Source organism: Heterocephalus glaber, unplaced genomic scaffold, assembly GCF_053883595.1.
Source record: "Heterocephalus glaber isolate CG9 unplaced genomic scaffold, H.glaber_assembly_v1.0 deba00001509, whole genome shotgun sequence".
NCBI classification, from domain to species: Eukaryota; Metazoa; Chordata; class Mammalia; order Rodentia; family Bathyergidae; genus Heterocephalus; species Heterocephalus glaber.
In genome coordinates, this window is record NW_028258325.1 from 35,345,386 (window position 1) to 35,362,370 (window position 16,985).

A 16,985-nucleotide genomic window follows, 5' to 3' on the forward strand; every position below is an offset into this window, starting at 1 on the left:
TGCCAAGAGGCACTGGAATTATGCCTCAGCTCTTGATCTCATTCATAGCAGGAGAGGGACTGTTTCTTCCTACGTCATGCATTGCAAAAGCTCCAAAGCTTAAGGGTGAGAATGCCTCTCCCTGAGTCTGTTGCAGCCCTGGCAGAATGGCAAGTGCTATCCAGGGAGTGATAAGCAATAGGCAATGTGCACATCTGCTCTTGATCCTGTTTGCATGAGTTTCCCCGATCTCTCCTCAGATTTGGTGTCTTTGAGCTGCTGGCTATTGACCCTTACACTATGTGCCAGTGCTGTCATATCTGCCCAGTAAATTCTTCATTTATCTCATTCTTTCTGACATCTCAGCTCAAGTATCACTCTCCCAAAAAGCATTCCCTGACCTCCCTGATTAGACCAACCCCCCATCAGACTGGCATGTAACTTCCTAGTGTTAGGATTGTATATTTGACTGTATGATTACTTCATTAACATCTCTTATCTCAATTAGACTATAAACTTTGGGAAAATGGAACCATATCAACTTTGATTACTGTAGCTCTATCCCCTAACAAAGGGTCACATTGGTATACACAGGAGGCTGATCAACATTTGTTGAGATATGTGAATAAACAAATGAATGGTCTTTATTAGCACTTAGCTGTCATAGTGACTGCAATTTGTTGGTTGTAACTTAGATCCTGAGGTTAAGGATTGACTACTGTGAGGTTTCTCATGGCCAATTTTTTTCTCAGAGAAGTAGTTGATCCTTTTAGCAAATATAGTTCTAAACAAAATACTGGTGTGCAAAGCTATTCACATATTATATTCATATATAAAGATTACTTAGTAGAACCTTACTTGTTTTACTTAAAGGGAAAATGTAAATGATTTAATACTCAATAGCTTTTCCACAAAAAAAGGGAAAAAAAGCATTGTCTAGTTTGCTTAACACACTTTTTTTTTTGCCTTAGCAATCTCTACATTGTTGACAAATATGGTATGTAGGGATGAATCCTAGAACCTTTATAGCATTAGAATCCCAGCCACTGGATATAATAGCTTGCTTATTCTTGGTGTTCAAATAACTGATGAAACTGACTTTCCTATAGGGAGTAATCTGCTGAACTGATATTTTAATAAATGCTTAACATTAGCATTTCTAGTTTATAGTAAGCTAAATTTAACTTACTTTTATATTTCTTTTCTTTACATTTATATTTCTCCCTCATAGACACTACTATGGGCAAATGGGAACATGTTTAGGTTCTAATAACCCAAGGGTGCCATTATTAAGAAATGCTACCTTCCCAAGGGGAAATTTGTCTCACTGGCAGTGTAATCTATGTGAGGACAATACTCTGTTCGAACCCACCATCCTCTCACAGTGGTTAATGATGGCACCACTAACAGACATAGGAAGAACACTACTTTCTAGAACTACTGCCTACGAGTACGTATGGACCTGCTCTAAGAACAGGAGAAACCTGCTACAATGCAGAAGAGAGACTAGATCTTGTTTTAGTTTTCTGTTCTGATAGTTCCCCAATCAATACTTTAAAGAACTTTTTTACTTAATTGAGAATCGCACAAAGTAAAAAAGGGTATCAATTATTAAATAGGTCATGGTAGAAATAGTATCTGTGAATGAATGTGTGTGAAAATCAACATTGGGATAGAATCGATGGCACATGTATAATATGAGAAAATGTAGAATCATAACGGGCCTTTCCTTCTCTTCTCTGGGTTAACTATGGGTAGAACATGTAAGTACAAGATGCCAAAATTGTGGCTGGAACGCTCCTGCTCAAAGCCATTGGGGAAGGGCATGAGGTGAGCTTCTTTTGTCTAAGGTCTTCAGAGAAGAGGAAGGATGCAAGAACAGCATCCGGACCTACAAATAGTACCTATGCTTTTTAACAGCCTGTCTTTACAGTCTGGAAAAAGCTATTCAATCATCTTAACTTCATTTATATATATAATTTGAACTCATTTTTAGTCACACTCTCTCCTGCTCCCCAAAACAGGCATATCTGCTTCTATCTATTTCTTTTTATACCATGTGTATAGGAATAATCATGTACCTTTCAAATTTTTCATGAAATGGACACATATTTATAATTTTAACCAAAATTTATAAATTGGTATAAAAATTATTTCAAAACCCAACAGTCTTTTTACACTGACTTACTGTTCAGAGACAAAGTGTGAATGGGAAGAATGGGTTAGCCTGAAAACCCAAAAAGCAAGTGCTAATGTTTGCATAATTACAGGCCTCACTTGCAGACAAGGAGAATTGCAAACATTTGCTGATAGGTCAATGTCAATCAATCAGAAGTATGTTTCATCTTTCAATCATGTCTTTTTTGGGAATTCAAGACTTTAACTTTCTTACAGTGCTCTATTACTTATTTCAAAGAGAAGGGTTTTGAACAGCTTAGGCAAACATACCTGGAAATAAACAAATTAAATGGATGCCCAACAAGCACATTCTAAAGGACAGTAACAGCCTCATAAAAGCTTTTGTTAATATTCATTATCCTCTGGAATTAACAGTTTCACATCCCAACCTCCTTCCCATTATCAGAATTTTAGACTGCTCCGTGACCACAAAGAAGAGAGGAGCTAACAGGAAAAATAATCAATCAAAATAATGCTTAGAGAAATGACAAAAGTATTTTAACTTGAAACTTGACCAAGGCCTGACTACATCTGCTTACCACACTCCAATCACTTAATTTCACAGCAGCACAAAGAGAAATGTGTCTTCTTACCAGGGCCAGAGAGAAACCTGCTACAACTCGAAACACTTCTAAGACCCACCTCACATCGTTCCCCATGAAGACAACACCAAACTACAATGGAGACTATATGCATCCTGAAGTGAAAAGGACTACTTCTGAGATGTAGAGAAAGAAAACTCACCCATAAGCAACTCCTGCTATGGTGCACTTCTTAAACTGCATTACATTGCATGTGAGAGTACCAGTTTTGTCAGAGAATATGTATTTAACCTAAAAAAGATAAAAAATTCTTAATGCTTCAAAAATTTTTAATAGAGGGAGAAAACATTCAAGAACATATTCGGCTTTTAAAAATATTTTAGCAGGCTGGGGATTTAGCTCAGTGGTTCTGCTGCCTGCCTCGCAAGCTCGAGGACCCAAGTTCGATCCCCGGTACCAAAAAAAAAAAAATTCTTAGCAATAAATGATTTCATATATAAGTAAAAAGACTATCAAGATATTAGAAAAAAACTAGTCACAGAGAAATACAGCTAGTCTGATTTGAATTACACTACTGTGTGTCACTACTGTTACTTAACATTTAGAGAACACTAGGATATTCATCAGTATTTCTCAATATAATAAACAACTGCAGAATTGGTGACAGTTTGTGAAATTAACTTCATACATTTGTATTAGAAAAAGGGTATTATGTCCTAAATACTATTTAAATAAGAGTTGGAGGGGCCGGGGATTTAGCTCAGTGGTCCCGGCACCTGCCTCGCAAGCTCAAGGTCCCGAGTTTGATCCCTGGTACAAAAAAAAAAAGAGTTGGAAAATGGCAACATGGCAAGAATTCAGCTAGCATATATAAATGCATTATAAATATACATATATTTTTGTGCTCCATAAGGATGTTTTAGTCAGTGAGGGATTGTATATATGATAGTGGTCCTACAAGATGATATTGCCTAGTGATGGTATAGCTGTCAACATGTGTAAATACATTCTAGGATGTTATCACAATGACAGAATCACCCACCTAACAATGTATTTCTCAGAATATAACCCTATTGTTAAATGGATGAATGACTATACATGTGAGTGTACTGTGAAATGTAAAACTAAAATTCTCATTTAACTAGACTCATACAACTTGAACTTTTCCTTCCTTCCTAGCTGAAATCTATGAACAATTCTATTACTATATTTATAACTCAAAAACAGCCAATATTTTACACATTTATTGGACAATATATTGAGGGGCGTACCTATGCTTGTGTAGGACCTTACATTATTAAAAGCAAAATCTGTTTTAAGTAGCATTTGAAAACTTCATTTATTAAAATTAAAAATTAGTTATGTACCAACAAATGCTCTTATGCCTACTATTCAAATAATGGAAAATTAGGAGTTGTTACTTCATCTGAAGTTGCTGCTTAAGAATTATACCAAATCTGACTTCTGATTCAACATCTGTCAGTAAAAGTTCACCTGACCGAGCTCCTCATTCAGATTCGATGTCCGAGCCATTGCAGCAGTGTCTGTGGGTTCATAGTGCATGTCAAGATCCTTTAAAAAATAAATCAGTAAATATAAGGAGTAATAAGAGAATAGGTGAAATCTGAAAAGAAAACAATTAGTGTCTTTATTCTTTAATAAGTCACTGAATGGTGAACTACATGTAAACACTATTTTCTTGCTACCGCTATACCATTTCATTTCCCTGAAAAGTACTCAGTATAGAATATATTTCACAGTTAGAATAGAACAGCATGGTACTTAGAACTCACCTCTGAAATCAGGCAATCTAGGTTTACTAGCATTCTATCATTCAATAAAAGTGACCTATTGGAAGGATTAAGATAGTAAAGTAACTGACACTAGGTAAGTGCTTAATGTGAGCTACAAAACAGCAACTAAATGTTGTTCAAGTAATGAGGTCTTTAAGCTACTGGAAAAATTATCCAACAGATTGTACCTGGTTTCTATTTTCTATAGAATGAAGAGATTCTATTCTACTTTCTGGGCCAAGTTTCTTGCCCTACATCACTTGATAGCAAAATAAATACACGCACAAAAGCCAAACTAAAAAATGTCTACTTTTGTATCTATTTGTACTTGCTTTGCACCCAGTAATCATGAGGTTTGACTATATCATCCAACAAATTAATATTTTTTCTAGTAGAATACTGTATCTTGTCAACAATTCATGGCTGTGGTTTCTGATTTTCACATGTCAGACGAAAAGACCAAAATCGAAATGCAAACTGTTATCTCTCCTGTCTGTATTCTGAACTGATCAATATCACTTCTGAAGAGGCTATTGAGTTTTATGTGCCATTTTTCAAGAGAGACATTAACCAACTGGGCCATGATTAGAGAAGAGTGAAGAGATCAGAAAAGACGACCAACCAAAGGAGACGGGGGTGTTTAGTTAGGGACAAAAAGATGACAGAATGAATGTTTATGACAGCTGAGTTCAAATATTTTATAAGGCTATCATTGAGAAACAAGATTAAACACGTCATCATGGGTCCACTGGGCAGAACCAGCATGAAAGGGAGATAATTACTAATCTCATTTCCACAAAAGGAAGAAACTGATTTGTAAGGGAAGACTGGAAAGCCAGTCTTGCATCTGTCAGGGATGTTGCAAAAAGTTTTGTATATTAAGAAGGTGGTTGAAAAGCATAACCCTCCTCTGTTTACCCAACTCTAAAATTAAATAATGATTTGAAAAAAATATTATTTTGTACATCTAAATACAAAATAATGATTGGATTGAGTACTTATTGGACCTTCACAGTGAACTATCTTATTATTTCTGTGAATGAGAACCCTTCATAAAGTTTTAATTATATTCACACACATTACACAATTCTTCAGCAACACATCCTCTGCATAAAGAGAGCTATGCCTGCAGCTCACTTCAGACTTCTAAATTACAGATTTTATACCAAAGAATTAAGAAACTGACAATTTAGGGGGATCATTTACTATAAAAAGATAAAGAGCAGTTGCAAAAGTATCATCAGTTTTATTTTACAATCCTAATATTGTTCATATTGAAAACCTTTAAAACATTAAAAATATCAAAATTTCTCAAGAGAAAAATTAAGCTAACAGAAGGCCTCAAATTTACATAAATTCATTAATTTTAACCTCAATAAAAATAAAAATGGAAGAATGACAACATATTTTATTTTAAAAATTAGGAAATAATCTGGGCATAGTGGTACACACCTGTCATTCCAGCACTTTGGGAGGCTAAAGCAGGATGAATGCAAGTTCAAGCCCAGCCTGGGCAACTTAACAACTTAGTGAGAATTTGTCTCAAAATAAAAAAAGGGCTGGGCATGTGGCTCAGTGGGAAGACTTTGGGTTCCATGCTCAGTATCACACAAACAAAGGAAATAGGTATCCAATACATTTACCGAATATTAAAAAATTTGAGAAAATAATTCAGAAGAAAAATTCATGCATGCACAGCTGAAATTGTTCACAGTGTGGAAAAAAATAAACTGCAAATATGAATAAACGTTATTGATAATCTGGTCATTGGCAGTAGCAAACATAGTATTATTCATATAGGGCTTCATCACTTATAAAGCTCTTTGCTATGTCAAGAGAACCCTTGATCTGTACAACCACTATGAGATGTAGGGAAAGCACGTTTCATCTTCTCCATCTCAGTGTCCAAGAAAGTAACTGTCAAAGAAGTCAAATGACAGGCAAAGTTCCCATGTTTAGTAAACTATACTAGAAGTACTATCTAAGTATTTTAATTCCAGACTCATGGTCTCCTTCTATATCTCTCCAAACAGGTTTTCTGAACAAATGACTCATTTCCCTCAGGATGTCTGTTTATAAATTTGCATGAGCCTGAGAATAGAGACTTTGTTAAAATTATATTGGCTCAAAAATAACACCTTGTAGTAAATAAGGTAGGTGGAATTAAAAGGGTTTTTTTTTTTCCCTCTGAGAGTTCAGAAGATCCAGCAATAAGGAAAAAAAATATAGTATTTATGACAACAATAATATAATTCATACTTACCCAATTTATGAAGTACGCCTGGGTAAATTTCACCACTTCTAATGTAACCAACAAGCTGATAGGAATGAGATTGTTGAAAAGTATGATGAAGGTCAAGAAATTCAGTCCAAAATTATTAGCGCCACCGTCTGTTGGGGGGAAGTGGGAACAATACCACTTAAGGTTTATATTTACGTTGAAAAAAATTAGCATAACAAGAATTTTCTATATTTTACAGTATATCTAGATAATTTTGGAAAACATTTTGCTGATTATATATTCTAATTCTCAAATCCATCCTCTGAGATGGAATGGCACTGTAACTGGCCTTCATAAACAAGGGTTCTGTATCTGTGGATTCAACCAACTGCAGGTTGAAAATACTAAGGGGAAGAAACTGAACCTGTACACACTTTTTTCATGGCATTATTCCTTGAATTATACAGTATAGCAACTATTTACACAGCATATACCTTGTATTAGGTATTATAAATAATCTAGATATGATTTAAAAAACAGTGTATGGGAGAATGTGAGTAGGTTGGATATAAATCATACATCATTTTATGTAAGGGCCTGGAGCATCTAAGGATTTTGATGCCCTTGTGGAGTCCTGGACCCAATCACCCATGGATCCAAGGAACAGCTATACTTTGTGTTCATTATGTTGCTAATTCTGTGAAGAGCTACACCATGGTACTAAAAAGTGAAGGAACTACCAAGTATTGCAAATCCTGTTTCAAGGTTTTATAAATCCTAATATTTAAAATATTAGGACTGAGAGTCCAAATAGAGGGTTTATAAATGTAAATTTTCAATAAAACAGAATTACTTTTATATGAATTTTTGAAAGTAATGTATTTCCAATTTAAAGAATGATTTAAAAGCAAACAAACGACAGTGGCAGCACATTATACTGAGTTTTATTCATCTGTAGGTAAATTATTCTAGGTAAATTATACTCTTCCTTCTCAACAAGGAAAATAAAACAAGCATGTCAGAGATACTGTAAAGAACATAAAGAAATAAACTGATGGTAGGATGGTAGTAACCTTTTTCATGTTGAAATAATAAGCCAGTGACTATGAAAACAACTTAGAATAGCTGTAAAATTAAATATATGTAATAAAAGCTATAAAATGAGTTTTTGCTATAAGATTTTACTAGAATTTGTTTTCATATTTTGAGAAATTAAATATTTACTGGAGACTACTCATCATATGGATATGCAGAATCACTCCCTAGACATACACAGGGGTAGTACACTAACACCACAATAACCAAAGGATACATGGTCCACAGTGAAACTATTTAGTAGCATTTTTCTTGGAACAAGATGAACATTATCATAGGACTCCCTACATTACTGAGGCTAAGTGAAAGTACACTGAGTTCAAACATTTTTAAAACATGTAAACTATTTTTGGTAATACAAAGACTACAATATCCTCCATACATACTCAATCTACTTTATCACATAGCTACAACTTGTTTTAAAAACATTTTCAAAAAAAAGTTTCTATTTATGTATGTCATATTAGTGATTATATTGCATTTATTGAGACTTTTATACTGCTATGGAATGCTCAGTATGTTGATAAGGATTTTTAAATTTAGAGATTCTAAAATTTTACTTACTTTTACTGGAAATCTCACTAAAAAATAAAGACTAAATGTGTAATAATTTTGACAATCTTTTCAGAAACAATAGGAAATTCCACAATATAAATTAAAATCAATTGTGGAACAAATATATGAAAGGAAAAAACAGTGCAGTCAGCACTTTATTGCTTACAGCTTAGATTGAGATACCAGTCTTTTCCAGAGTGCCTTCGATTCCAAATGGCTGAGCCCACAGAACAGATAAGAGACATGGCAATTAAGATACAAAATAAAATCAAAATTTGTACATTTGTAATTCGTTCCACATTGGACAGCTTAAGTGGTGGACTTGTTGAGTTCTGTAAAAAGAAACAAGATGATTAGTAAATAACAAAAGTACACAATTTAGTAATGTGTATTTGGTCACAACTTAGTATCTTGACATGGGTGTTCATATGAAAATTAAGCAAAATCCATGACAAGTGCAACAAGGAGTCCATGGTTGATCACATCTTTTTCTCAAGGCCACTATACTATCTTACTGTCTGACTTTCTATGAAGTCAGTAAGAAAGAAGAACATAAGGCAGTAACATCCCTTTTGTAGACATTGTAGGAGGAAAGATGAACTTGGCTATTTGAGCAAAAAAAAACCCGGCTTGTCTACAAAGATCTAGTTGCTGTCTCTGCGCAGGAAAAGAGTCAGAGAGGAAGGCCTATGCACCTAAAACCAGACACCTGGAAATTCTAAAGTGTGAAGGTAATTTTTAAAGGATCTTGGGTTTTCGAATTCCTGGTGGCACCTAGCAATTATGTTACTGAACAGAGAAACAATTCAAGTAGTCCTAGCTACAAAGAATAACAGATGAAAGCTTCCAAATTTGTATCTGATGATTCAAATATTTATGCTGTCTATAGGACTGAAAGTTAAATGTCATAATCAATATAAAATGAAGATTTATAGAATTTATAGAGTGGTTGGAGTAGAAACATTAATAACAGCTGTACTTGTCTGCTGAAAACATCTCCATAACTGATTAAAGCATCAGCCTTAGAGTAGATTTTCATTTCACATTTAAAAGTTGGTTTTCTACATCCATTGATCTACTCAACACAGATGTGATCATAGTGCAGAGAAGCACCTTCAGGCAGGTGTAAAGATTAGTGCTAGAGTGCATAATTACAGCAAAAATAAATGCTATAAAATAGCTATTTGTTGGACATTTTTCTTTAACTTATGGAAAGAAAGAAATTTGATAATTGCATTAAAATACAATTATAAAATGAATAATTTTAATGCAGAGCACTATAGTTACATAGATGACTTGAAACGATCAATAGTTAGAAAATGCTGCCAATGGACCACACATAAAATCATTGAGAATTTATTCATGTGTGGGATGATCTTTGGTGAAAAGTCCCAGTGTTCCTGTTACAGTGAATCCTTTCACAGAGACAGGATCTCAAGGTTCCACTCACTGGTGCACAGATTTTGGATGTATAGGGTAGGGCTCAGGAATCTGTGACAGGTGGTCTGCTCAGTTTGTGGTCACTGCACTGAGAGCTACAAATATGTTTATTTAGAATGTTACAAAGGACTCAGGCCCAACAGGTTTCATGGATACAAACCCTACCTGCATTAGCTTGGTGTCATGTCCAGTATAGACAACTATCCCATGAACCCACTGAGTATTTCTCAATTGAGCACCTCGAAGAAGAATCTGATCTGCTCCCAGGGGCACAGTGCTAGGAGAGATTATGGTGACATTAGAAATGACCTTTCTAAAATGCTTAAATTGCATACCTGCTATATCATTCCAAAAGGTTCAATTATTAAAATAACTCCTCTCACATTTATTTTCTTTTTGGAAAGGAAGTAATTTTCTGACCAAAAAGAACAGGATCAACTGTTAATTTCATATCTCCTGTGGACGGAATTGTGCGTCCCTAACATTCACATGAATGTAATGGCATTTGCAGATGGCACATTGGGGGGGATAATAATTTAAATCATATGTTTTTTTTCTCGAGTAAGACTCAAACTGGGTTTTCTCTAGGCCTCTATGATAGGTTATTGGGTGATTCAAACTCATTCAAGGATATCAGAAGAGCACAATGCTCTGACAGATACATTGGGTTACTTGATGGAAATGTAATATCTTAGTTACTTTTCTCTCATTGCTGAGGCAAAATACTTGACACCCAAAGTTAAAGGAGGAAAGGTTTATTTGGCTTACAGTCATAATTGGCTGGCTCCAAGGCAGGGTGCCAGAGGCGCAACAGTTCACGGTGAAGGAAGACAGCAAAAGCAACAAGGGAAGGGGGAGGGGCCCTCAACAGAATCTTTCTGACCCTAAGTAATGCAGATTACTTAGGGCTGGTAGCACTCACACCCTCAATCCCACTGCCTTTGAGCCTAGCATTGCACTATAAATCAATTTCAGAAAAAGCCCCACCTATGATGGCATGAGGCTTTGTGGGGACATCAAGACACAAGCCATAACATGTAACATACAAAATTTAGTGTACCTATTACTAAGTCTTCATTTAAAAAACAAACATAAAAACGTAGTTAGTCATGGTAGTGTACACCTGTACTCCCAGCTATTCAGGAGACTGAGGCAGGAAGGTTGCTAGCCTGGGTAAATTTACTTGGACTCTGTCTTAAAATTTTAAAAATACTAGGGATGCAACTCAGTGGTGTCTAGCATGTGCAAGGTCCTGGACTCAATCACAATATGGGGTGAGTGGGGAGTCATATATAAAGAAAATACATTTTTCAAAAACCTTCTAGAAAAAAAAAAGATTTCCCAAGAAAGGTGTACAGAGAACACAGAATTCTTTGTCACTGAAGGCCAAATGAGCCTGGGGTCCAGCAGGCTTCAAAGATCAGCAGCAGCCTGGGCCCTGGACCTTCTCTCAGGACTATAGGAACTCTACTGGCTTAGGTGAAATCAATCAACACAGATGGGTAAGAGCAGCACCTGAGTGAATTCCTAGGAAATAGTGTATTTCAATTTAGAGAAAGGACAAAGTAATGGAAACTATCATTATGCACAACAGTATCCTTTCAGCGCATATTTGGATAGGAAACTATCTTAGCTCATTTCATGTGACTATAAAAAAAAAAATCCAAGTATTTTATAAGAAAAAAAGGTTAATTTTGGCTCAGTTTTCGAGGCTGAAAAGTCTAAGTTCCCACAGCTGCTGTTACGGGATCACAAGGTGGAAGTGCATGCAAGAGTGATCAGAGCAGCTGACTTGATAACTGATCCTTGCAGTAACAAATCCAGAGCCACTGGACCTAACTCATTCCTGGGGGTGGGCATTAAACCTTTCTGATGACCTTTTTGCCTCCCCAGGCACAACTTCTTAAAGGTTCCACAACCTCTCAATACCATTACATCGGGGGCTGAGCCTCTAGCACAGGATCCTCTGGGGGACAAATCATATCTAGAGAGCACTTCTTATATGTACCTGAAGATTTGGGATGCACTTCAAAGATAGCAGGGGCTTTGGAACTAAAAGGTTTCCACAAAGTTCTTGAGAAGTTACTGGACTATGTTCTAGGGCACATTTATGCTTGCTGCTTCTCACCTATCCAACGGAGTATATATAGCAACTGTCGCTTCAGCATTTGTGGCAAGGACTGGATGGAAATTGATACAAACTCTTCAAAACCAAACCATACTACCAGGTGCATATGTGTTACTGGGGAGTGAACTTGGCCTTCCCACTGAGCTACATTCTCAGCCCTTTAAATTAATTAATTAATTAATTAATTTTAATTTAGAGACAGGGTCTTGCCAAATTGTTGAGTTGGCCAGGCTGAGCTCAAACTTGTGATCCTCCTGCCTCAGCCCTGCAGAGTGCTGGGATCACTGGCATGTGCCACTATGTCTGGCAAAACTTCCTCCTTCTTAATTACAAAGCCTCAAGAAGAGTTATGATTAGTTTTCACCACAGCTGGAATTTCAAAACTTCTGGCATTAGATCACGGTCATCATCAACCTTAAGGGAATCAAAGTATACTCACTTGAAAGGGTCTTCAAGAGCTATGGTAATCACGGTCAAAGCCAAATGCATTCCAGAAACAAAGGTTTTGAAAATCTATTTCTACCTTTCATATAAAATAAAGCATATTATATATGCTTTATTATATAATATAATTTCTATCTGTATCTGAAATCTTGGCAATATCAATACACAATTTCTCCTTCACAGAACCAATTTACTTGGCACCAATTTAATAGGGAACTGATAAGAAATGGAAGCTGGCCAGTTTAGGAATGTCAGACTAAAGAAACATTACTTGTATAAATGGCCAAATCTATCATTAGTCTATAACCATATGTTCAGTGAAAGATCACTCTGTGCAAATTTTAGAGCAACAACTACTTTAAAGATTACAGGACAGCTTCTGGTGGATCTGAGTAAGGATGGAAGTACAGGATATTTTTCAAATATCCTCTACAATTCCAACACTCTAATAAATAAAGACAATTATAAGACAATGAAAGTGCTGTTCCAGGCTGATGAGTTGAGCTAGTACATCAAGGTGACATTTAGTTGGATACTACAAATGCTTGGTAAATAAGGTAGAGAATGCAGGGAACAAAGCAAGGGAAGAAAAAAAGGAAAGATCCTACTCTTCTTCCTAGCTCCTTCCCATTTCTTTGCTCCCCTTTGTAATAGAACTCTTTGAAAAAGAAGTCTACACTTCTTATTTTCAACTCCTTCCGTGATTTGGAACTCACTCTCATAGGGTGCTACCTATTCTAATCAAACTCAAAGGTCTCCACTTGCTAAACCCAATTGTGCAGACTCATCGTACTTGACCATCAGCCACATTTGACTTAATCTGGTGCCTCCACTTCTGCATGGTACAGCTTCTTCACTGTCTCGTAGTTTCCAAGCCATGAGCTTGGTCTTAGTCTTTCTCACTTGTCCTTCTTCATTTCTTAAACTCTTAATGTTGGACAGTCTTGGGATAGTCCATGGATCTTTAATTTTTTGTCTATGCCTTTTTACTTTCTGATTTCTTCCAGTCCTACAGCTTTAAATATGTATTTATTCCAACTATTCCAAAATTTATTTCATCCCAGGCTTCCACCCCAAACTCAGATATATATGCAGTTACCTCTTTGCCACCTCTGTTTGGACATCATAAGCATACTAAGCCCAAAACTGAACTGTTGCTCTTCCTCTCTCCACATCCTCCAATGGATCCCCACCCATTTCACTTAGAATATACTTTCACAGTGGCCTACAAAGCTTTATATGATCTGGTCAATTATTATCTATCAGCCTTTCCCCTAGTACTTTTTTCCTTGATCACATCTCTCCAACCTTAATGGTTTTTCAAACGTTCTACAATTACTCCAGGCATTTTCACACTTTAAGATAATGTAATGATATTACAAATAATCTGTACTGACTCGTTCTTGTGTTTAGAATTCTTTTGTTCCACATATGCAAGTGTTTAAAAGTTCCTCACCTCCTACTCATCATTGATCAAATGTTTACTTCTCAGTGGGGCTCACTACAACCACTCAGCGTGATTCCCTCTCAAGGACTCCCAAACTCTCTTTATCTTAATCTATCTTTTTCAAAGTATTTATTGTTTTCTAATATAGGATGGAATTTTCTTATTTATCATCTTGGGCCGGGGATTTAGCTCAGTGGTTTTGCTGACTGCTCTGCAAGCACAAGGACCTGGGTTCGATCTCTGGTACCAAAAAAAAAAAAAAAATTATCATCTTGTTTTTTGTCCTTTTTGGTGGTTACGCTAAAGGGTCAACTTGATTGGCTTGAGAACTGCCTAGATAAGTAAAGCGCACTGCCAGTTGTGTCTAGATGGTCACAGAAACATGACTTTGGGTACTGTATCTAGTCTCTGCCCCCTTCTTCTCTGGCACTATTGCACTGCTCTACCTCCTGGCTTTGTTCTGCCATACTTTTCCTCCATGATGTTCCTGTTTGGAGTCAGCTGACTATCGACTGAGCCTCTGAAACTATGAGCCAAATAAACCTCTCCTCCCTTAAATTGTGTCAGGTATTTTTCTCCTAGCAACAGGAAAGCTGACTAATACACTCTTCCTCTACTACAAGAAGACAAGCTAACAAGATACAATGGTACAAATATTTGTGTCTCCCAATATTTGTAAATTAAAAACTAATTTACTGGTTAAGTGTTTTGGGGATGACTGGGGTCATGAAAGTTCTGCCCTCATGAAAAGAATTCATGCTTTTATGAAGGCCAGAGGCCCTTCATTATGTGAGAATAGAAGCACATACTATCCATGAAGAACAGGTCCCCACCAGACACCAAATTTGCTAGTGCCTTGATCTCGGACTTCCCAGCCTCTGGAACTGTGAGCAATAAAATTCTGTTTAAAAATTTCCCAGTCTAAGGTATTCTGATATAGAGGTCTGAACCAACTAAAACACAGGGCAGGAATACAGAGGATTCTCAAGTTATGACTGGCCTGACATATGAACAATTTGGGTTAATTAGGTTAATGGAAGATTCATCTGCCTCTTGCTATCTATAGCATGTAACCAGGTAAACACCTAGATCTCAGCTGTATTGACATACAACCAAACTAAGTTACAACCAGTCCTCAGGAAGTGATCGAGTTCCTAAGTTAAGTGTCCACTGTATTTATCTACTTTGTTCATCATTGTCTCCTTAAATGTATAAGGGGCCTAATCCACCAGATGTATATTAAATGCTGGTTGAATCAATAAGGGATGTAGTAGGAAAGAAAAGGAGAAAGACATGAAGCAGGCAACAACAATGACTACAGATAACATGGCCTAGAAAACAGCATACAGAATTACACTAAGGAGATAAGAAATTATACAGTACAATGAACACTTAGAGGTAGAGTGTGAACTCTTCGAGACATCTACAGATCACAGGAAAGGATTCAGACCACGAAGACTAGACAGTTAAGCCAATAAGTATTTTGGTGGAAGAAAAAGCCACAATGTGCCAGAAGCCTGGAATATCCTTGAAAATATTCAATTACTATGTTGGCAGAAATCCTTGGAAAATCTTTAGTTATACCACACAAACAGGGTTAACATCCAGCAGTTTTACAAAAGAAATTCAGGTTGGAATTTAGACATGTTTTATATGTAAACATGGTGTATATTCAAACTTGAAAATAATCTGTACCCAGACTTGGAAGAAAGACATTCAGCAATATATGACAACCATGAAGCGTGAGATTTTACATACCCATGTCCATCAAGCCTTATATTTCCAACAAAATCGTAGAGGTGTCTGTTTGGACTTTCACACTCAATTCTGCCAGAAATTCTCATCAAACTGTCAATGTCTTTGATGTCTGAGGTTGTTGGTAAGCCCTGTTAAAAGTATTTAAATAAGCAAAAAATATATTAAATAAGTTGTGTTTGGGTGGGTCCAGGTCTTAGGATCTAAGGGATCTCATTATTTAATAAGCAATTCCTTCCCCTTATACAATACTCTGTCAAATCATAATTTAGGGATATTTTCCTTTCCAACAAGTTTCTAGCTTTTGTAAAAGTTCTAAACAAACTATAAGTAGTCTGCAAAGATATTTTGAAGTAAACTCCCAAGAACAATTCACTACTAAAATCAAAATATTTAGCACTATACATTTTCAGTCTGCTGAATCTAGAAAAGGAGATGAAACATAATCTGTGTTCCAAGATGGTTTTTCTTTTTTCCTTCTCTTTTTCTTTTTTTCCTTCTTTTTTTTTCTATTAAGAAGGAAAAGTCCCAAACAGTTCTTTGCTCTGTCTAGTTAGAAGTGGGGGCGTGGAGCACAGCCGCTCTCCCTGGGTCAAAGCCCAGGCCCCCTGTACTGATCCAGTTCACCACACTCCAGCCCTACCACACCCCCAGCCATTTTTATCACTCACCTAGAACCTAAGGCACATATTTGTATAAAAGTCTCTTTTAAAACTTTAGAAATAAAAACTTGACAGTTTTTCTTCTGCTAAGAATGGTAGAAGTTAGTTATAGAAATCTACATTACTATAAATTCCCAAGAGGAGTGAGATTTTCAGAATAGCAAGAGAAAGTACAAATTTCAATGTGCAAAGCCAAATAATAATTTGGGACAGGTGAATAAGAAAATAAGCCAACACATGTCAAAACATGTAGAACTACTGTTTTAACATTATCCAAACATTAGCTATTAATGAAGCAATTTAAAATATTATAATTTTTGTATGATGGGCCATATTTAATCAGGCAAGCAAATACGAGTTCCCCATAGTACTTAACAATAGCAGTTTATGAAATCTCTTCACAGTGGTTCAATGAGAAACTATTTGAAAGAATTACTCAACTCAGGACAGTAACATTAAGAAGCAGTAACATTAAAAAAAAGCTTGATTCCATGTAATAAAACTGAACGATTATATGAACCTCTTGATTCCATGTAATAAAACTGAACGATTATATGAATCTCTATTATAACTTACCTGTCTAATTTTCAAGTTTGTTTCACCATCTAAGTTTGATGTCTCAATGTAGCACATGGCCTGGGGCTCACTGTTGTTTAGAATTGAGAAGCACAAGTATTTAGTGGGGGAAGGAAAGCAAGACTAGTAACTTATTTAAATGCTCAAACTCACCAAAGTCTTTGTTCTAG

General features: G+C 36.0%; 1 protein-coding gene across 7 annotated transcripts in view; it reads right to left on the bottom strand.

Annotated features, from left to right (window-relative positions):
* Atp8a1 (ATPase phospholipid transporting 8A1) overlaps positions 1 to 16,985 on the bottom strand; it is a 218,659-nt gene that overhangs the window by 138,716 nt on the left and 62,958 nt on the right. For all 7 annotated transcript variants that reach the window (XM_087187535.1, XM_004849787.4, XM_004849790.4 and 4 more), the window contains 7 exons: positions 16,816 to 16,885; positions 15,581 to 15,708; positions 9,969 to 10,080; positions 8,530 to 8,695; positions 6,756 to 6,883; positions 4,194 to 4,271; positions 2,902 to 2,990 (listed from right to left, as the gene is read on the bottom strand). In XM_087187535.1, the coding sequence (XP_087043661.1) occupies positions 2,902 to 2,990; positions 4,194 to 4,271; positions 6,756 to 6,883; positions 8,530 to 8,695; positions 9,969 to 10,080; positions 15,581 to 15,708; positions 16,816 to 16,885 (771 nt within the window). The remainder of the gene's footprint in view (positions 1 to 2,901; positions 2,991 to 4,193; positions 4,272 to 6,755; positions 6,884 to 8,529; positions 8,696 to 9,968; positions 10,081 to 15,580; positions 15,709 to 16,815; positions 16,886 to 16,985) is intronic.